Source organism: Euprymna scolopes, chromosome 4 (assembly GCF_053919585.1).
Source record: "Euprymna scolopes isolate OS-2025 chromosome 4, ASM5391958v1, whole genome shotgun sequence".
NCBI classification, from domain to species: domain Eukaryota; kingdom Metazoa; phylum Mollusca; class Cephalopoda; order Sepiida; family Sepiolidae; genus Euprymna; species Euprymna scolopes.
The window spans coordinates 170,913,651-170,936,960 of NC_136485.1; the positions used below are offsets into that span (position 1 = coordinate 170,913,651).

Here is a 23,310-nt window from a genome sequence, read left to right on the forward strand (position 1 = left end):
CATGATTATATTGTGACATTATTATATTGTGACATAATTATATTGCAACATGGTTATAATGCAACATGATAATATTTTGACATGATTATATTGTGACATGATTATATTGTGACATGATTATAATGCCACATGATTATATTGTGACATTATCATATTGTTACATGATTTTAGTGTGACATGATTATATTGTGACATGATTATAATGCAATGATTATATTGTGACATGATTATATTGCGACATGATTATATAGTGACATTATTATATTGTGACATGATTATATTTTGACATGATTATAATGCAACATGATTATATTGTGGCATGATTATATTGTGACATGATTATAATGTGACATTATTATATTGTGACATTATTATATTGTGACATGATTATATTGTGACATAATTATAATGCAACATGATTATATTGTGACATGATTCTATGGTGACATTATTATATTGCGACATGATTATATTGTGACATGATTATATTATGACATGATTATATTGTGTCATGATTATATTGTGACATGATTATATTGTGACATGATTATAATGGAACATGATTATATTGTGACATGATTATATGGTGACATGATTATATTGCGACATGATTATATTGCGACATGATTATATTGTGACATGATTATATTGAGACATGATTATAATGCAACATGATTATATTGTGACATGATTATATTGTGGCATGATTATATTGATACATGATTATATTGTGACATGATTATATTGCGACATGATTATATTGTGACATGATTATAATGCAACATTATTATATTGTGACATTATTATATTGTGACATGATTATATTGCGATATGATAATATTGTGACATGATTATATTGCGACATAATTATATTGTGACATGATTATATTGTGACATGATTATATTGTTACATGATTATATGGTGACATTATTATATTGTGACATGATTATATTGTGACATGATTATATTGAGACATGTTTATAATGCAACATGATTATATTGTGACAGGATTATATTGTGAATTTTTATGTTGTGACATGATTATAATGCAAATGATTATATTGTGACATGATTATATTGTGACATGATTATATTGTGACATTATTATAATGGAACATTATTATAATGTTACATGATTTTATTGTGACATGATTATATTGCGACATGATTATATTGCGACATGATTATATTGTGACATGATTATATCGTGACATTATTATAATGGAACATGATTATATGGTTACATGAATATATTGTGACATGATTATAATGCAACAGTATTATATTCTGACATGATTATATTGTGATATGATTATATTGCGACATGATTATATTGTGACATGATTATCATGCAACATGATTAAATTTTGACATGATTATATTGCAACATGATTATATTGCGACATTATTAGAGATTGACATGATAATATTGTGACATGATTATATTGTGACATGATTATAATGCAACATGATTAATTGTGACATGATTATATTGCAGCATGATTATATTGCGACATTATTAGAGATTGACATGATTATATTGTGACATGATTATAATGCAACATGATTATATTGTTACATGATTATATTGTTACATGATTATATTGTGACATGATTATATTGTGACATGATTATATTGCGACATGATTATATTTTGACATGATTATAATGGAACATGAGTATGTTGTGACATGATTATATTGTGACATGATTATATTGCAACATGATTATATTGTGACATGATTATATTGTGACATGATTATAATGGAACATGATTATATTGTGACATGATTATATTGCGACATGATTATATTGTGACATGATTATATTGTGACATGATTATATTGTGACATGATTATATTGCGACATGATTATATTGTGACATGATTATATTTTGACATGATTATAATGGAACAGTATTATGTTGTGACATGATTACATTGTGACATGATTATATTGCGACATGATTATATTATGACATGATTATATTTTGACATGATTATATTGCGACATGATTATATTGTGACATGATTATATTGAGACATGATTATATTGTGACATGATTATATTGCAACATGATTATATTGTGACATGATTATATTGTGGCATGATTATATTGATACATGATTATATTGTGGCATGATTATATTGCGACATGATTATATTGTGACATGATTATATTGTGACATGATTATATTGCGACATGATTATATTGCAACATGATTATATTGCGACATGATTATATTGTGACATGATTATATTGTGACATGATTATATTGCGATATGATTATATTGTGACATGAAGTCAAGGAGTTCGGCATTTATGCAAATTTTATTACTCCCAACATCCTGGCCCATCAAATCTTCGTCCAAGGAAATCATTTATTCATCTAAATCATGTCAATCAATCATTCAAAAGCTCAGGATCCAATCACAATGAAATCGGGCATTGTACCCACATGCGATGCACAAAGATGTGTAGAGGGAGATGCTAGGGTTGCCCAAGCACTTGCCACTTTTACTCCTGTTTTAAAAGTCCATTACTGTATTTTTGCCATTTTTTTCCGCTTGAGCACCTGCCCTGAAAAAGTTCACTGCATGTTTGCAGCTGAGATTTTTTCTGATACCTTCTTCACTACAATACCCCAAAATGTTTTAAATTGTGTAATATAATCTAATCTTTTTAAGTTTTTTAAATATGGGTATATTTTGATAAAACCCAAGCTGAATGGCATACTATAATCAAGGACGACTTGAAGGCTCCCTTGTTATTAACTGCTACACCAAAATGTAGGGGAGAGTGCTACTCCATTTCCAGGATTACTCCACTTGCTCTTCATTCTTAATAATTCTTAGTGTTTAACAAGAAGGGAAAAGTACCATTATTTTTAAGTCTTTGGTATAAGTCAACCGAAAATTGAACATGGCCCATTAGTGAACACTCTTAGCATTATACCATTTTAATGAACGGAAGAAATTTATTGTTAACCCTTGGAAACTGGAATCTTTACCAAACACGAATTTTCATAAATAAACATTTTCATAATTGAAAGTAATTTTTATATTCTTATCTTTTGTATGAAAATATTTTTTTTTATAAAATTTCATGTTTCTTCATTTCTCATTTACAAAACTCTATTTATGTTTTAGGTAGCACTTACTACCTGGTGACCCTTCTATTATTTGAATGTTTCATTTATTTCTATTTTATTATGCATGTTCTGCATATATATCTTCTATTTTATTCTTTCACTAAAACAGCTTTTATACCACAATTCATATTAAAGTGCAGACCAGAATTAACATTGTGTTTTGAAAATTAAATCTATATATGTATTAAGGTGAGAATGTGTGTGCATGTGAGGACACATCTCAATCTATATACTAAACGAATTTTTGATCTGCAGACTTGAAATTTGGTATATAGGATATTCAGACATGTGGAAAACTTTTTAATCTGTTTTCATCCGGAAAACAGGTGTCAAAATAGAAAAATTGGTACGTGGTGTAATCGGATTTTTATCTGATTGCTAACTGTTTCACGAATATGCATGCGTGAATAGTTCACATTAAAGATTACTTCTGTTAAAAAGAAGTAGTTTGGAAACATCTTTTAAACATTGTATTGCACTGGTTTAATAATTAATAGTTTAATAATTAATAGTTTAATAATTAATAGTTTAATAATTAATTTAATAATAATTGACTCACTGTCTTTAGGTTTTGGTTTTGATCTCAGCTCAGGTATTTCTTCTTTTTGTTTTACTTACATGAAGTAAGCAGTTTAGTAAAAAAAATATAATACTCGCATGCACATATCTCAGTTAATTAAAATATAATATTTATGCGTATTTTATGACTAGGCAACGCCTGGTGGCCTGCTAGTAATCCATAAAGTGAAATCATCAATTTATATGTAAGTATTCTGACGACACTCGCTTATTATCGTTAAATTTCATTATTTTGTTTTGTTTTACAGGAAGAATACAAAGCTGAAAGCATTACATGGAGCCCAATTGATTATTTCAACAATAAAATTGTTTGTGATTTGATTGAGTCAAAAAAGCCACCCGGTGTATTTTGCATTCTTGATGATGTCTGCGCAACGATGCATGCGGTCAATGAAGGTGCCGACAACAAACTGGCTGATGTAAGTTATTTTATAAGCCATTTTTCAACGAGAAATAATTTTTTTTAAAGAAATATATTGGGATGGTGTGGTTATTGAGGTTATCCAGAAGTTTTATTACTTTGGCGATATTTAGCGGCTGGTTGAAGGCACCCTTAATTAAATAATTGTCAAACACGAAAAGCACAGAACAAATAACAGAACAACGAAAGGATTTAGTTGTTGTCAGTCCAAGATCAGTAAAGAAAGAGAGAGAATTGTTGTGTGTTTAATCTTTTATAAACTCAGTCATGTGCTCAACTCACCTGAGTGATGATCTTTGATTGGACAAGCCAGAAGGGAAGTTCATCGCTTCAACCAATCAGCAATGATGTTATAAAAGAAACATCTTCAAAATCTTTGAGAGTATATGCCACTCTTGCTGCTACAGATTCCATTGGCATATTGTAACGTGCTGATACTGATGTGACAATAACAGTTAGAAATAACTTAAGCTCATAGAATTTCTTTCATTACAAACCAGCAGAGCGTTATTGTTTTTCAATCAAATCAACAGTTGATGCTAATTTATTAGAGTGATACTGTAAGGTTTCCGAGTCGACTATCGTCGTAGTCGTCGTTCTTTGTCCGGTGCGTGCGTGCGTGCTCTATATATACTACTAATCAAACGACGGTGTCACTCTTTTGTGTGTCCCGTCTTAATGGTGACCACACTACTAACTTAAGCTCATAGAATTTCTTTCATTGCAAACCAGCAGAGCGTTACTGTTTTTCAATCAAATCAACAGTTGATGCTAATTTATTAGAGTGATACCAGTCTGTAAGATGAATTTGAGATGCTAAAACCTATCTAATTGAAAAATGGTTTGAAATCCATCTGCCAAATTAATTTTAAAGAATATAATTTTTCTTTTTTTGGATTTTGATTTACAGTCCCAAATATTTGAGATGAAAATTGATTGTTCATATTATTTAAATTCTTTGGACTATTGTTTTCATTTTCCGTGTAATTTTCACAATGTTTCGGCCAATGTAACCTCCGACCTCCTTTAGTTGAACTCCAGAATCTTTCTATTGAATTCCAGAATCTTTTTGTCGAACTTGGGAATCTGCACAGATTTTTAAACAGAATCTTTCATTCAACCCACGGGAGTAGCACGCTCTCACTCTGGCAGCCTTGTCTGAATTTTAAGAAGACTTAAACTTGGTTTTGTTTCTAGATGTAAATATCACTATTAATTACTACAATTATTATTTGTATTCATCAGGAGTTCTCACACAGGTCATCGTCAGAGATTGTTCAATGACAGCAATTCTGGATGGTGATCTCTTTTCCAGTTCCCTTCTTTCTGCTTGACCCTTTTTTGACCATTTTGTGTAGTACTAAGGAGGCTGATGCTAGCTTATATTTATATTTTCGGGATGGAAAGGTTCAAGTAAAATATTATTTTTATTGTTTTCAATGATTTTTGTTTTGTCTCAAGTCCAAAAATGTTTTGTATATTTCAGAAAATGAGCAATTCTTTGGACCCTACTTATTATCAGGGGAATGACAAGGGATTTCTTCTTAATCACTATGCAGGGCAGGTGAGATAATCTTCATAATTGCTTTATGTTTTCTATTAATCCATATAATAATCAGCATATTAATCCATATGTTAATCCATATATTAATCCATATAATAATCCACATATTAATCCATATGTTAATCCACATATTAATCCATATGTTAATACATACATTAATCCATATGTTAATCCATATATTAATCCATATAATAATCCATATGTTAATCCATATATTAATCCATATATTAATCCATATATTAATCCATATGTTAATCCATATATTAATCCATATAATAATCCACATATTAATCCATATATTAATCCATATATAAATCCATATGTTAATCCATATAATAATCCATATATTAATCCATATATTAATCCATATGTTAATCCATATGTTAATCCATATATTAATCCATATAATAATCCACATATTAATCCATATATTAATCCATATAATAATCCATATATTAATCCATATATTAATCCATATATTAATCCATATATTAATCCATATATTAATCCATATAATCATATATTAATCCATATATTAATCCATATGTTAATCCATATATATATCCATATAATAATCCATATATTAATCCATATATTAATCCATATAATAATCCATATATTAATCCATATAATCATATATTAATCCATATATTAATCCATATGTTAATCCATATATAAATCCATATATTAATCCATATGTTTATCCATATATTAATCCATGTTAATCCATACATTGATCCACATATTACTCCATATGTTTAGTTATATATTAATCCATATATTAATCAATACGTTAATCCATGTTAATCTAATCAGTGTACACTAAGTCACTCAGAATTGAGAAAGAAACATTACAAACTGTTTTAATTCTATTATGTCTTATATCTCGACACAAAACACTGATTTAATATTATTGTTGTCTTAACAGTTGTTTACCATTGATTTTTCGCTAGCAACGACCATTGCTCTTCACTGAAATTTGAGTGACAACAAGCCTCTCCAAAGTACTAGTATTATTAATATTATTACTCAGTAGGAGTTTTCACACAGGTCATCATCAGTGTTTTCCTTCTTGATCTTTCCATGCTTCGTGACCTTTTGACTATTTGGTGTAATGTCAGTTGATGTTGACTCTACAGTTTTTTTTTGTTTTTATTATACTACTACTACTACTACTACTACTACTACTACTACTACTTATTATTATTATTATTATTATTATTATTGTTATTATTATTTATAAGACTGTCAACCTATTAGAAATCTACTATATTAATAAAATGTAGTTAATTTTCTCTAAGTAGAATTACCATCTATAATATAAATCTCACTTGTCTGTTTAAATGTATGTATGTATGTATGTATGTATGTATGTATGTATGTATGTATGTTTGTATGTCTCGAAAAAACTTTCGACAGAGTCGACGGATTTTCATGAGATCAGCATTGTTTTGAAGCTTGACCCTTCGGACGACAAATATCGAACAATTGGCTAAAAATATTAATTCCTTGCACTTTTCTACAGGGAGGGGTCACTTTTTTCACTGATATTTTCGAAAGTCATCCTCTCTTTTCAATTGACTAGCCTTAATTTAAACCTTTGCAACTTCCAGTTTGGTAATGGGCGCAACAACAAAAGCATCAGGTTTTTTTTCATATTCTTTTCCTCCTTTACGGTACGGGTTCAAGTCTGCCTGCCTACTACCACTCTTTTGTTTTTTGGCTCAACACACACCTCCAAACATCTGGGTAACGCTAGGCACCCAGACTAGTAATACTATAAATGCAGGCACGATATAAAATTCTAGTAAGATCAGGCTTCCTGTCAGTAACTGATATATGATTTAAGAAATTAATAATCACTTTTATTTGATTTTAGAATTTCCTAAATATATACAGTGCCAGCAAAAAGTAAGTCCGCACTTGTAATTTTTTCAAAAACTGCAAATTTAAGCTAAATTTAATGTAACTGTTTAAACAAACTATACCTCATTTAATTCGCCTTTTATTCCTTTAATCTGTTCTTGACAGTAGAAAGAGAGCACTTTTTAACAAGATTGCACTGTTTTTGGGAGCCATTTCAAATCTGTTTCTTAGGCTGCAGATCTTGATAACATTGTCTTTGCTGTTAGAAGTAACTGGTACAACCAGATTTAGGGGCATCATGAACACTGTTGGTGTTTTAATGCTTTTGCACAGTCTTTTGTACCGTTTTCCCATCACATTTCAACCTGTGGCCAATTTCTTGATTAGATAAACCAGAAAGGTGGAGATTAATGAGCTCCTGACGATTACCAACAGAAAGTCATGGCATATGGACTAAATGTTACGTTGTATAACCTGAAACAACAACAATTACAATTAGAGATGCTTTGTTGCCTGTTGGTGGATATTTTAAACTGATTTAGGGGCGATAATTTAAGATGATTTTGAGCAAATTTGTTGCTGCAGACTTTCTTTTTACTTCCTCGATTTGAAATTATTTTTTTAAATTGACGTGAACACTAGAATATTTCAATAAAAAGTCAAATATGAACAGGTAAAATTATAGAAGAATAAAAGGCCAATCAAATGATGTATAATTTGTTTAAACAGTTACATTAAATTTAGCTTAAATTTGCAGTTTTTTAAAAAATTACAAGTGCAGACTTTCTTTTTGGCCCTATGTATATATAGACAAAAACACTAATTTATTATTAATATTTGTACTCACTAGGGGTTCTCACACAGGCTATTATCAGAAATATCTCAGGGATGATAACCAGTGGTGTTCCCTGAAGTTTGAGTGGCAGCAAGTTTTCTCAAATTTCCACTACTCTGGATGAAAGTTTTTATAAGATTTAAAACAAATTCAATGTCTTTTGCACGTAATGACGCATGCACAAAGCAATCTTGTCATGAAGATACCATTTTTTTTCACACCCTCCTTGTAAAAAAAGAGAGCTGTTAAGGATGAAGGAATGAATGTTTTTGCCCAATTTTTCGATATTTGTCCTCCAAGATGTGGAGCTTCAAAATGATACCGAACTTGTGAAAATCCGTGGCCCGTGTCGAAAGTTTTTGGCAGACATATAAACACACGTACTCACACACACACATTTTACCTTTTATATATATAGATTATAAAAACAAAAAAGTATATTGTATGTGCGCTTATTTTGTATGTCCGGCAAAGGCTTTTTTGGCGGAGGCGCTCGGGGAGGAGGGGGTGCCATTTCTTAGAACTTTTATATACTCCCTAGATTATAATATCTACGATTTGCGAATGGACGTCATGTCTATCTTTTATTTGAGCGACTTTTATTTTATAAAATTCATGCTATTCTGTCTTCTCATGTGTTTTTTTTTCAAATAAAAGTGAAACTAAGTTGAAAGCGAAGTCGTGTTCTCAGCCTGACGTCCAGAAAGCAATGAGCTTTGGTCAATGTGGGGAAAACCCGTCATATCAGACAATTGCTATTCATCGGACAATCCCCAAAATCTTGGAGAAGCAAACAAATACGTAGAAAGCTTACAACGTAACTGGCTTGCAGCCAAAGTTAAGTGTGTGGTGTTTATGCACCTGTGTCAACTCATTCACTTAACTTTTTAATCGTTTAATTTCAACGATTCTCACTTCTTCTGCCCTCTTAGCGTCGCGGTAAGATATCACATTTTCTTCCACTTTCTTTTCTGCCTTCGCCTCAAGGCTTTGTGTTTGAGCCTACCTGCCTATGAACACTTTTTTCCTTAACTACATACATACACTGACAAACACCCGGGCAACGCCGGGCACCCCTGCTAGTCTAATATATAAAGAGAAAAATATATGTATGTGTGTGTGTTTGTATGTCTGCCAAAAACTTCCAACAGATGCGTCGGAACATGACGAAATCTTTTGAAGCTCGATCGTTCGGACGACAAATATCGAAAAATTGGTCAAAAAACATTAATTCCTCCACTCTCAACTTGACTGTTTTTTACAAGGAGGGGTCGCTTTTTCCACCAAGATTTTTGCAAGTCATCGCCTCCTTTCGATTGACTATGCTTAATTTTGATGTTCGCGACTTCTAGTTTTGCCATGGACACATCGGCAAAGACGTCGCTTTTTTTTTTACCTTCTTTTCTTCCTTTGCCTTACAGGTTCGAGCCTGCCTGCTTACTACCACTTTTTTTTTAACACCTCTCTCCACCCGGGCTGCCTACTTTTTTTTGGGGGGGGGCTTCCTTACTCAACACACCCAAGCAACGCCGGGTACTCCCACTAGTATATTAATAAAATATTAAAATGAGTGATTTATTTTCCATGCTAGATTTAATTTCATAATTATTGTATTTATTTCTTTTTATGGAAATTGCTCCAGGCAAGGCATGAAGCTATTTGATGTAAGAAGCTAAAAAAATACTACAAGGTTAAAAACTAGCCTATGATAAGCGTTAGATGGGTATATTCCAACTCAAAAACAGCAATCCTCCCCTCTTTGTCAGAAATATCGCTTATGGGAAGTGAGGAGTAAAGGATAAAATACAAGAAGCAAAAGTTGCCGAAATTTTGTGTTCAAGTTGTTTCTTACACTTTCTGGATTGGAAAAAATGTTGCAAAATTAAAAAAAAAAGTTTCTCGAAATAATTCAGACATTAAAGGTTAACATTCATTTTTCAGGTTTCTTACAGTATTGATGGTTTCTGTGAAAAGAATCGAGATGTTTTATTCGGTGACCTTATTGAGATGATGCAGACGAGCAAATTGTAAGTACTTTTCAATTTGTACAATTTTTTAGTTTTAAACTTGAAAATACAGATTATACGACTGAAGTTCTGAACTATACTTAGGAAACTGCATCCTGCAATGTATGTGGCAATCAAAATATACCATTGTCTTTGATCTGATCAAAAATGTGTTGAGTATATATATATATATGACACTATCATTCCCGGGGAGGGTTACTTGGTTGAGCAACATCCTGGGAATGCAACAAACTCCCCGGATATTAGACATGCTATCAAACGATAGGAACATGGAAACATCAACGCAATGGGTCGATATATCGTGGACTATACCCGACTGGCATGGGTCATGTCTTCAGTGTGTCATTACAGGCAGCTTTCTATCATCATCATTGACATTAATGGCAGGGACTGCAGACTGAAATTGAATGCTTGTACAAAAATAGCGAACAAATGTATTTTTATAAAAAAAAGAAATAATTTATTTTACATTTAACAATGAGGGAGCACATTCAGTCGATCCATTGCATTCGCACTAAACTGCTATATCTGCATCTGTTGTATATGGGAATCCAAGCTTCAGTTGTTTAAAAATAAAGAATTGTATTTCAATTCTCTCTTCCTTCATTGAAAGAGAGAGAAGGGGAGTGAAAGAGAGAGGGAGAGAGAGAGAGAGAGAGAGAGAGAGAGAGAGAGAGAACAGCATAAAAAAAGAGAAAGATATGTTCATACAGTTTGAACATTGTTTTGTTTTTGTATGCCTTGATGACAAGTTTTACGGGTTTGACCTTTAGAGTTCTCAGATCTCAGATCATTTTAACTTGGTTATTATATTAGAAACAACTGTCACTCTTGGCTCAAGTCATACCAGATTGATATATTTTTACATTTAATGAAGCCATGTTTTCCTTTCAATAATAAATTTCTTTTTGCCTCCATGCGAGCACAGTCACAAGTTAGGCATAAGGTTTATTAATGAAGAAGCTCCCAGCTTCCCCAAAAGGGACTTTTTTTTTTCTTTTTTTTTTTTTTTACACAGTGGTCACCACTTATCAAGGCCCGGAAGCCACTCAGGGATAAGGGTTATTGCAAGTACATTACGTTAGTGTGGAGATTTGATGAAGTGTTTACTTAAGGGGGCGGTTCATTAGGAATTTGTTAACGTTGGACTTGAAGACATCCAAGTTGTAGTCAGGTGGGAAGCAGACAGACGGAACAGAGTTCCACAGGCGTGCAGTTCTAAGAAAGAAGCTTTGTTCATGGAATCCACATTTTGATTTAGGCACAGATAAAGAGTGGGGGAAATTTTTCACAGTGGATTCGGCTAGACGGGTGTTTTTCGTGAAAGGGCTCTCTTCATTGTGCCACATATAGGTTGAGAATTGTCCTCACACACACATTCTCACTTTTATAGATACGTATATAGATAGATTATGCATGCATATTTCTTTCTTTTCTTTTGATGGTTTTAGAATCTAAGGGAAATAACTTGTATTTACTTATTTTTTTAGAAACTATTTCTCTGCTCATAACACCATTTTACCTTTTTTATTCTTGTTTTTATGTTTTCAATTTTTGAGATAGGATGCAAGGATATATGGATGCATTGACTGAGTGCAAAAAGATCTGCTTATCGAACGCAATGGCAAAATCCTTAGAAAATAACCTCCAGTCTGTAGTAGAATCAAAAGTATATGATTACGTTTAATGCTACTAAGAGAAAACTCTTTTCCTTTAATAATTATAAGAAATCTTTCCTACTACATTTTGCCTTGACTAATATCACTATTCACAAGAGTCAAATGTAAAAACTTCTCTGTCTAACATGCATAATAATATGAATGGGAATAAATACGTAGAAGATACTGTCAATGACATTTCTTAAAGGTTCTGTTTGAAATTTTGTCCAAATTCCCAAATTCAGCAAAAACATTCCCGAGTTTGACAAGATACACCTCGAAAAGGTCAGAGGTTATATCGACTGAAACATTGTGAAAATAACAGTCAAGATGAGAACAGTAATCCGATGAATCCAAATAATATGAGATACTGTCATGCATGGGGTATTGTCACAACATCTGGGCTGATGCTCCAGCTGCTAGTCTCTCCCTGTCTAACAAGCTTCAACCCCTGGCCCATCACATCCCTGTGCCTCTTTTACAAGTACTTCCACAGAGTGTGCTCCAATGAATTTATTGAACTTGATCTCCCCCCCTCACTGAATGATAATGATAATGATAGTTATTATTAGAAATTATCAATGTGGGTATAGGTTTTAATTTTGTGAAAACTGCAACAGTTATCTCACTTGAACCATGCAAAAAAGTTGCCTCCCCTTGTCTGGGTTTGTAATGACATGTTATTTAGGCTTTTGAGTAACTTAGAGTTACTCCCTTTCTTGCTATGTATATATAAAACGATTTACCTGTTTTCTCTCTCTTTCTGCCAACATGTAAATAAAGACAGACGTGTCTGTGTTAAAATTAAAACATACTATGTTTTAATTTATTTCTTTTGTTAACATTGATATGACTTCCAGTATGATTCTATAAATATAAAAGCGAAAATGTATGTATGTGTGTATATGTGTTTGCTTTTTCTGTATGTCTACAAAAGGCTTTTTTCAGAGAAGCGGTCAGTCGGTTCACAACTTCTTAAAACTTTTTATATCACATATAAATCATAATATTTCTGAGTTAACAACGGAGCTCGCCTGTCTATTTAATTTGCTCAACTTCGGAAAGATAAATATTCAACATTTGTCGCTTGCCGCATGTGCGTTAGGCCTTTTCCTATAATAAAAGCGACACTAATTGTCTAGGTATTTTTCCGGTCTCGATCGCCAGAAATGTCCGAAAGCAATCAGCTTTGATCAATGTGGAAATATTATTTCCTTATATCAGAAGACAATTGCTATTCAATTTCGACAAGTGAAGCTGTTTCTCCCTACCCCCAATGTCTTGGGAAAATAAAAATAAAAAAAAGCGTTTCCGCAGTAAATGAAATACTATCCCGCAGTCAAACTTGACCTCATTAAGTCATTAAAACGTGCACCTGCTAATTTAAGTAATTAAATAAATTCAAACGTGCTTCTGTTAGCATCTCACGGTGGCCCAATGGTTAACGTCGCACTTTTTTTTTTCACACTTTAATTTCCAACTTTGCCTCAAGGGTTCGGGTTCGATCCTCATACTTACCTACCAAAACATTTTTTTTTATTTTAACCCCCCCACCCCGGAGTTTTGATTTACCCAAAACCACACACACCTCCAAACACTCGGGCAACGCTGGGTACCCCTGGCTAGTCTTATATAAAGCAAACAAGTATGTTTTTTATTTAATTCATAATAAACCATCAAATGTTCTTAATTAATTAATTACTCAACAATTATGGCCCTCAAATCATAGTGTGTACTTCTGTAATATACTTTTACTAATGGACTTTTTGTTAACTATACCACTATGTTCGTTTTGATTATTACCAACCATGCCAGGTCACAAAATAATTATATAAAAACAATTTTACCAACTCTTGTAATTGTCCTTTCATTATTTCATACTTTGTTTCTTCTTCTGTTGCAGCAAATTCATTTCCGATTTGTTCCCTGAAAATGTAAATTCCGCAAGCAGAGGACGACCAACCACAGCTGGAAACAAAATAAAAGTAATTATAAGAACACTGTTCGATGGCAGACATGTTTATTTCATAGGCATCTCTTGTTATCTCATTTTATTACTAAACGACCGTCAGGTTAGGGTTAAACAACCATCAGGTTAGGGTTAAACGACCGTCAGGTTAGGGTTAAACGACCGCAATAAAAATACAAGAAAACAAGTGAAGCATACACAGTGAACGAATCATAAAAAAATGACTAAGTTCAGCATTTGCCTCTCCCTCATTTAACCCCAAAATTCCCAGGGGACGTCAAATCCTGTTGAAAATGAACAAACAGTGCAGTTTTAGGCCTTAACATATGTAAATTTGAGTTCTGCACTATGCAAAAAGAGAAATGACTACGTCCATCACCCCCCTCCCCCCACTTAATTAACCCCAAAAGTTCCCAAGACCTTAACATATTTAAATTTGAGTTTAGCACCATGCAAAATTGCTAAATAGACATACACAGAAAATTTTGGACAAATATGGTAAAATAGTCCCAAAATGGAGTGTTTTTATTAACCCTAAAAGAGCCCCTGGGGCACACACAAGAGTTATCACGAAGTATAGACAAACAAAATTATATCAAAATCAGTCAGTAACAACTTTTCAGAAATTTTTATAAAAATCCAAAGCATCTATTTATTAATAAACACAAAATTGTCAATTTTAGCCATTCTAACCCAAAAGGCACCCCTAGAGGGGTAACCGGAGTTTTTCTGGAAAATCAGTTCTGTTATTTTTTTACTCATATCATGTTTAATGTTTGTGCAAGATTTCAAAAAATTCCACGGCGTAGTTATTGAGAAAAGTACGAACAGACGAACAGACAATATAACATGGTTGTTCCTTTTTTTATCTCTCTATCATCAGAATACGATTTCCATTATTCTTATCATATATATAAGTAAATCCGTGGAATAATTGTGAATTATTCCACGGATTTCTGCCTTTTGGATTACTTTGGATCATCTTCCAATTACGCGATTCCCTTGGATTTTACTTGTGCAAATGGAAATTTAACTAACTTTCTTGGATTCTGCATCTTTGGATTTTACCGTCATTGGATATTTTACTCTTCACCAGACTATCCATTCACGTGAAATCACTTTTTTATTCACCCTATTTCCTCTGCTTCACTTTTTGTTATCAAGTAAGATCTATAACTTACTTGCAGTTTCATTTAATACTTTTGCAAGCAAAATCCGATCCCGCATTTTGCTAAATCCTACCCTCTGATGTGAAGGAAAGTATTTCTTTGAAACTCCGCGGATTAAGGACTATCCACTTATTTAGTATTTCCTTTTCAAAATTAAATATGTTTTTAACTCTTTTTCAAAGTGTTTTTTAACATGTTTTATTAACTACTTGTTCTTATTATAAGCTCTATCTACTATTTGGTTTTATCGAGCTTTTACATTTGGTCGTGATTTCTTTATAAATATTAATTCTTTAATAATTATAATTTACTTTAGTTTTGCCATCTTGGATCATTTTGGATAACTTAACTATAATTCTTATTTTATATATATATATATATATATATATATATATATATACTAGTAAAAGTACCCGTCGTTGACTGGGTTCAAAAACAGCCTACAGAAAATGGACTCTGATTTATGAAAGTATAATAGGTTATGAAAAGGAAGGGTTGTAAATTTGGGTTGAATTTGGGGGTATCAAAACAAAAGCAAAATATGATGAAAGTAAAAATAAAATAGATAAACCCCATAATTTATTATACCATACCTCTTCACACTGAAACACTTATCACAATATTCTGTGGATCTATATTAAAAAACCTTGTTAAACTTTGTGACACATTTCCATTCTATGGAGGTCAGGCGCAAACGAACACCCCATAATTTTATTATACCATATTTCTTCAAACTGAAACATAATTATCAAAGTATACTTACGCAGATAGATATGAAAAGTCTTTATTAAAGTCTGTGCCTATTTCCATTCTATGGAGGCCAGGCGCGAACGCAGACCCCACAATTTTATTATACCATCCCTATTTAAGTTAAAACATACTTATCAAAGTATTATTATGTACATCTATATCAAGAACACTTGTAAAGGTTTTTTTTAATTTTTAAATTTTTTATTTCCATACTTTGTGGACCAGGCGCATACGCAGACCCCATAATTTTAATGAATCATCATTATGCCAGATCAAACATACCCATTCCTGTGTCTCGATACATCTTCTATCATTATATGTGATCAGTTTTCTATAATAGTCAACCATATAGGAGCCTATTCATGACCAGACACACACACAGACGTTCAGCTTTATATATATATATATATATATATATATATATATATATATATATATATATATAAAGAGCAAATAGTTAATAAAACATGTTATTTTGTATATATATATATATATATATATAATATATATATATAACTCTCATGAGGATATATATATATATATATATATATATATATATATATATATATATATATATATATATATATATATATAACTCTCATGAGGAATCTTTATAATAAACATAATTTTAAAAAAAACCCTGTTTCCGACAAAAATTTTAATTATTTTTTACATTAAACAAATTTTGAATCATTTTGTTATGAAATGGTTTCATGTATTTTTCTCTTTTCAGACGCAGGCAAATTTGTTAGTTGAGAAACTTATGCTATGCACACCTCATTACATTCGATGCATCAAGCCGAATGAAACTAAGAAACCTTTTGATTGGGAGGAAAGTCGGTATGTACTAGTCTTTGTTGATCTCATTGCCAGACATTTTTCAAATAATCAAGTCTCATAATTTCATTCTTTAAACTTAGTCTAATTTTTATATCACGGTTTTGTTATTTGCATTTAATCCTTACATCTTGATGGATCGGTGGAGGAAAAGCTTTGTCTAATCCTTTGCTGTGACATTACGAATGGAAGTGTTGTTTAAAGTTAGCAGAAGGAAAGGAGAAAAAGAAAAGGAAAAACAAATCAAACGAACAGGTCTTACTGCGAGTGTGCTGGGCGAGGTTGGGCGAAAGAGAGAGAAAAATCAAGATGGCGCCCATAATTTTAAAAGGTGTGCTCTGGTGGAAGTCATGCAAAATCATGTGAAATCACGCAGGAGACATGTATAAAAGGAGTTGACAGGTTAGGTCGGTGAGAGGCAGACAGATGGAGGTTGGTGTCAGTGGTGATCTCAAACCCGGCGGTTGTTGGCTTGTAAAGACGAATTCTTCTTTTTTTTTTATTTCTTTAAATTTGTTGTCCTAAACTAGGAATACTTCAGGAAGCTTTCATCCTCTTTCTCAGTTTCACTTGATGCACAAAATTTGGTTGTTTCCCATTGTATTGAAATATAAAAAAAGAGCTCCGTTGTTTATGTTAAGTTCTGTAATTTTATGAAGAGAACAGCAACAAGACTGTCTGTGCTTGTATAAAAAAAAATGGCACAGTAATACATGCAATGTTTTCATTTGAATTCACAAAAAACAAAAAACAAACAAAAAAAGTAAATCGCTGCTATATAATGTGATTAGTGTTTTATGAAGAGAACAGCAACAAGACTCTCTGTGCTTGTATAAAAAAAAAAATGGCACAGTAATACCATGATTTATCCAATGTTTTCCTTTGAATTTAGAACAAAAAAATTTAATCGCTGCTATATAATGTGTTAATGTTATTATTATTTATAACCGGAAGCCCAGCACTATTTGCGAGACAAAATAAAAATGGTCAAGACACAGATGATAATATATCATGATTAACGATGTTTGTACAAATACATTTTTGAATCATTTAAATTAAAATTAATTGAAAGGTTTGAAGAGATTTGAGAGGAGCATTGATGAAAAGGTTAAAATAATGGCATTTCTAATTATGGAAGACATTTTTGTAAAAACAAATATTTTATTTAAGCAAAAAGTGTGTTTTTTTTTTAAAACGAAAACAATATTCATAAAGTCCATTCTGCCTGAATCATTTTTTTTTTGATGAGGGGGTCGATGCTCATTCAATTTTATCAAAAACTGTTCATCTTACACTATGATAAACACTTTCATGAAAACATCACGTTCACCCTATGGCTTGATCTAACTAAAATGATCTGTAATTTGTTTTAAAAGGATTTTATTTGCCGAAAAATTAATTGTAGGGAATGGGACAACATTTACAAATAAATAAATAAAAAAACATAGAATAAAAAAAAATTATCTTCAATCTACGAAGCATTGTCTCGGCTGATTGGATGCGATATTAAGATTGGAAGGCATACAAAGTCAGAAAACTAATCGAACATAGAAAATATTTTTGTTGGATTTTCACAGTTAGACCCAAATAGCAGTCTGACTCCCATATCGATACCTGATTTAAACTCATTTATTTTGTTTCTCTTCCACTGCGTTATTAGTATGAATATATTTTATCTAGTATTAGTTTCTTTTAGAAAATACTTATTCCTGCTAAGAAAACTGTTTGAGTGAAAACATTTTCCCTCACTTACCGATAATTCTTACAAATTAAAAGGAAGAATTATGTAAGAAGTTATTTCCCTTTGATTTTTACAACAACAAATAAATATCTAAAAAAAAAGTTATATTTTTTAACATTGAAACAAAGTTTCCATAACAATTGTTTTATCTTTACTTAACTCTTCATTTCTTGCACAGCCAACATATCGGCCCTAGTAACATGGCTAAAAAGACAAATGGCCGATATTTCGGCCTTTAAAAAGGTGTTATCAAATAATTTTGCTAATTGCTTATTGTCTTTTTGGCTAATTATTGCTAAATTGGATCAAGGTCCAAAGTGTTAATTTAATCAATTAATGGATTAACAATTCATAAAACAAATTTTTTTAAATTCTTGATTCACAAAATAATTTGATTACAAAATTAAAATCATCCAAATAAATTAATTCCAACGACAACCAAAAGAAACGCTGTTATAAAGTGTCATCGTCCTTTCTTTTATGCAACAAGAATAAATCGTTTCTCAACTGCGTTGTGACATGTGATGAAAAGTGGGTTCTTTATAACAACCGGCAATGCACAACTTAGTGATTAGATGCCGACAAAGCTCCACGACACTTCCCGAAGTCAGAGTTGCACCAAAAAAAAAAAAATCATGTTGATTGTTTGGTGGTCTGCGACCGATCTCATCCGTTACAGTTTTCTGAATGCAGACGGAACTATTACAGTGGAAAAGTAGTGTCAACAAATGAATGAAATGCATCAGAAACTTCAATAACAACACCCAGCATTAGTCAACAGAAAAGGCGCAATTCTTCTCCATGACAATGCCCAACTGCACATTGCTAAATCGACCCTGCAGAAGTTGAAGGAATTGGGTTATGAAACTCTGCTTCATTCATTGTACTCTCCAGACCTCTAACCCACTGACTACTACTTTTTCAAGCATCTCGACAACTTTCTGCGTGAGAAATGCTTCAAAATCCTAAGCAATATCAAAAATGCCTTCAGCAACTTCATCGCCAGCAGAACGCAAGATTTTTATGTTAATGGCACTCGTGCTTATTTTGATCAATAAATCAATTTTGTTTGAGCCGAGATATGTTCATCTAAATTTAAAAGTTAAAAACTGCAAGAACTTTCTTGTCAACTTAATAATAAAAGTATGAAGCGTTTGTAGAGGCTGTGAACGTTGTTGATTTGTGGTATGATCCTTGGCTTTCGTAGCAGCCATTTTGGAGAGTGTTTGTGTAACGTCAAGAACAATACTAACATTTTACATGAATTGGATGTAAAAATTAATGTTTTTGGCAAAGGAAAAAAATGAATATATTCATCTACTATTATATAAAAATAACTTTGTGTGTGTGGGTGTGTGTTTGTGCGTGTGTGCATGTGTGTGTTCACGTGTGTGTGTTTGGGAGTGTGTGTGTGTGTGTGCGTGTGTATGTGTGTGCATATGTGTGTGTGTGCACGTGCGTGTGTGTATGTGTGTGTGTGGGGGGGTTGTTCCCTATGGACTCCTAAATGGCTAGGCCGACTTTTCGAAATTTCACACAAATGTACTTTATGTGTTTAGCACTGTTCTTAGATAGGTTTTGTATGAGAATGTCTTTGATAAGTATCAATAATAAAAAACAAAATTCAATGAAAGAAGTACGTACATCATACACATTTTTCTTTATTTTTGCTTTTAACATGGGGGAAATTTTGGACAAAAACCTAATATTTGTTATATTCATATTTATTAACATGGTTATTGTTTTATTTTTAGAGTTGTCCATCAAATTGAATACCTTGGCCTTAAAGAAAATATACGAGTGCGTCGAGCTGGGTTCGCCTATCGAAGAGAATTTGATAAATTCTTCCGCAGGTAAAACCAAAATTTAATTTTTCGGTTCTTATTGAAGTATCAAACGTTTATCAGCAATTTGAACCTATGCATGTGTAACAATTTTATAATACCAAAACAAAAAAGTTTCAATGAAGGGAAAGATTAAATGGCTAGAGCACATGGAAGCACATAGTTTTACAACAAACATCCGTGGTTATTGCAGGTTAGCAATCAAGAAACATTATCTATATAATTATAAAAATCTGTGGACCGTCCGACCGCCCTTGCTTGTATCTTGTCTATCAAAAACATTGTTTTCATGGAAACCAAATTGTATTTAATAAAATTAACACACCTTTCCAAAGTCCAACCATTTTGAGTACAAACAAACTTCAATGCCTCTGTTAAGTCTCAAGAAACAATGGATAACCCCTGTCAGAGCAGCTGTGTATGTAATTGTGAGGCAAGAAGTGCGCAATTCTCAACCGCATTTTTCTTGATTCGGCACTGCTTGAGTCCAGTAGCAAGGAGAAGTCCAGGATGACTGGAAACAGTGCCGAGATAAGTAGAGCGCCTGACAATCTCAAATGGTCACCCATTTTAGTACTAACCAGCCTTAACATTGCTAAACTTTGGTGATCTAACAGGAACCGGTGTTTCAATGTGAATTAAAATAAATTTCAATCTTTGCTTAACTTGTTGACATAGTTTCAATCATGAAACTATGTTTTCTTATGTTTTGGGTTTGGTTTCGATTCTGGCTGATGGCACTCAAAATATATACATTTTTGTTATTTTTGAAATCATGATTATATATTGGGTACAATATAATATGGTAAATTAACTTTATAATAATAAATACGAAATCTATGTGAATTAAAATATCATATTAAAAAGTATTTTATGACTAGGCAACACCGAGCATCCCTGCTAGTCCATTAATAAAAGTCTTTTTGTTTTACATATGTGTCTGATCTGGAATTCATTTTTTCGCTTTTCCATATGGCCTTTCTTTGCATTGTGCCATCTGTTGATCAGCTGTTTAACACAAGACGAATAAAACTCATATATAGAAACACAAGGAGACTTGTTTGTGGTCTTAAAGGTTTTATTGGGAACAGAGGTTCATTCACAAGGGGAGAGACTAAAAATTTATTCCTTCGAAAAATTAGTTTCATCTTACTTAATTTTATTAACTCGCTTAAAAATGGTCGACAAACAGATAGGTCTTTGAGAAATATTCACTTAGACATTTACATTTTTTGGCATGTCCTGTCTTCTAGCTTCTCCAATGTGAACTCTTCAAAAACTCTGTGTTCTACATGTGACAGAATTTCCATTTAACAATTCGACACCTACTACTACCATGTTCTGTCTAGAGAACTGACCTCTGAATACTATCACCTCACTCACATCTACACCTGCCGTTAGGCAACCTTAACATGTACTAAATGGAAGATTCAAAATTTATACCAGTTTATAGAATTTCTACGTACCAGCATATATAACACATGGATAGAAAACAATATCATTTTATTCTACATTGTTTACCAACTAAGCTGGATATGATCTCCAAAATAATTTTGATTTAATACAACGTGTGCAAAAGAACAGTTTGAAAATTTTAATTATATCTTGTGCAAATAATTCAAATTCTTATCTGCTTATTTGTGGTTTCAGATATAACTTACTCACAGCGGAGACGTATCCGACATATACGGGGAATTTAATACAGGGAATTGTTCATATTTTGCGATCTGTGAATATGAGTGATGACCAATATCAGATGGGAAAAACAAAACTTTTTATCAAGAATCCAGAATCGGTAAGTTTTTCTCTATTGTCAGATAAAGATCATTTTTAGCATATATATATATATATATATATATATATATATATATATATATATATATATATATATATATATATATATATATATATATGCTAAAAATGAAAAAATGATAAGTATTCATAAGTATTCATAAGCTAGAAAGCTATAGCAAGCATCTATATGAGTACTTGAACCATAGTTCCTGATTTCAAAAGGCGAAAAATTAAAAGATACATCTGCCTTACTTTAATGCTAGGTTTATTTATGGTGTCTTTTACATTTAATAAAAACCCTTTCCAATATTTGCTGATGAGGAAACCTTGTTTAATAAAAAACTATATGTAATAATTATTGTCCGTAACTTGATGTCTACCACAATAAAAAACATTGTTTTCCGAAACGATCGTACAAATAATTGATTTTGTTGTTGTTCCTTCTTATGAAACGGATTTTTAATTTAATTATAATTTGATTTTTAAATTATCAATCACATTACTAAATATTATATATATAGTAAGTTATAAAATATATATGGCGATTAAGCTACACTGAATATTCCGCGTTTCATCCACTTTCTGGCTCTTCAGGCTATATATATATATATATATATATATATATATATATATATATTCATGTGAAATCTTTTTATCATTTTTTGTTTTACCTCCTATTCCCCTTACATCACCCTTTTTTTAACCAAGTAAGATCTGTGACTTACTTGTGGTTTCATTAAATACTTTTACATGCAAAATCCGATCCCGCATTTTGCTAATTCCTGCCCTCTGATGAGAAGGAGAGTATTTCTTCGAAACTCCGCGGATTAAGGACTATCCACTTATCTTGTGCTTCCTTTTTAAAATTAAATATGTTTTTAACTCTTTTTCAAGATGTTTTTAACATGTTTTATTAATCATTTGTTCATATTATAAGCTCTATTTCCTTTTCGGTTTTATTGAGCTTTTATATCTGGTTGAGATTACTTTACTTGTAAATATTAACTCTTTAATATTTATAATATATTTTAAGTTTACCATTTTGATTACCTTGGTAAACTTATTGTAATTTAATTCAAACAAGGTAGTGTTTGAAATATATG

The 23,310-nt window shown here is 31.8% G+C and overlaps 1 protein-coding gene across 1 annotated transcript in view; it reads left to right on the forward strand.

The window, feature by feature from the left end:
• Positions 1-23,310, forward strand: part of LOC145270267 (unconventional myosin-Ie-like) — a 255,365-nt gene that overhangs the window by 199,127 nt on the left and 32,928 nt on the right. Inside the window, exons 13-19 of the mRNA XM_080125913.1 lie at positions 3,981-4,151; positions 5,640-5,717; positions 10,360-10,445; positions 14,007-14,088; positions 16,725-16,831; positions 20,324-20,422; positions 22,064-22,208. Of these exons, the coding sequence (XP_079982039.1) occupies positions 3,981-4,151; positions 5,640-5,717; positions 10,360-10,445; positions 14,007-14,088; positions 16,725-16,831; positions 20,324-20,422; positions 22,064-22,208 (768 nt within the window). The remainder of the gene's footprint in view (positions 1-3,980; positions 4,152-5,639; positions 5,718-10,359; positions 10,446-14,006; positions 14,089-16,724; positions 16,832-20,323; positions 20,423-22,063; positions 22,209-23,310) is intronic.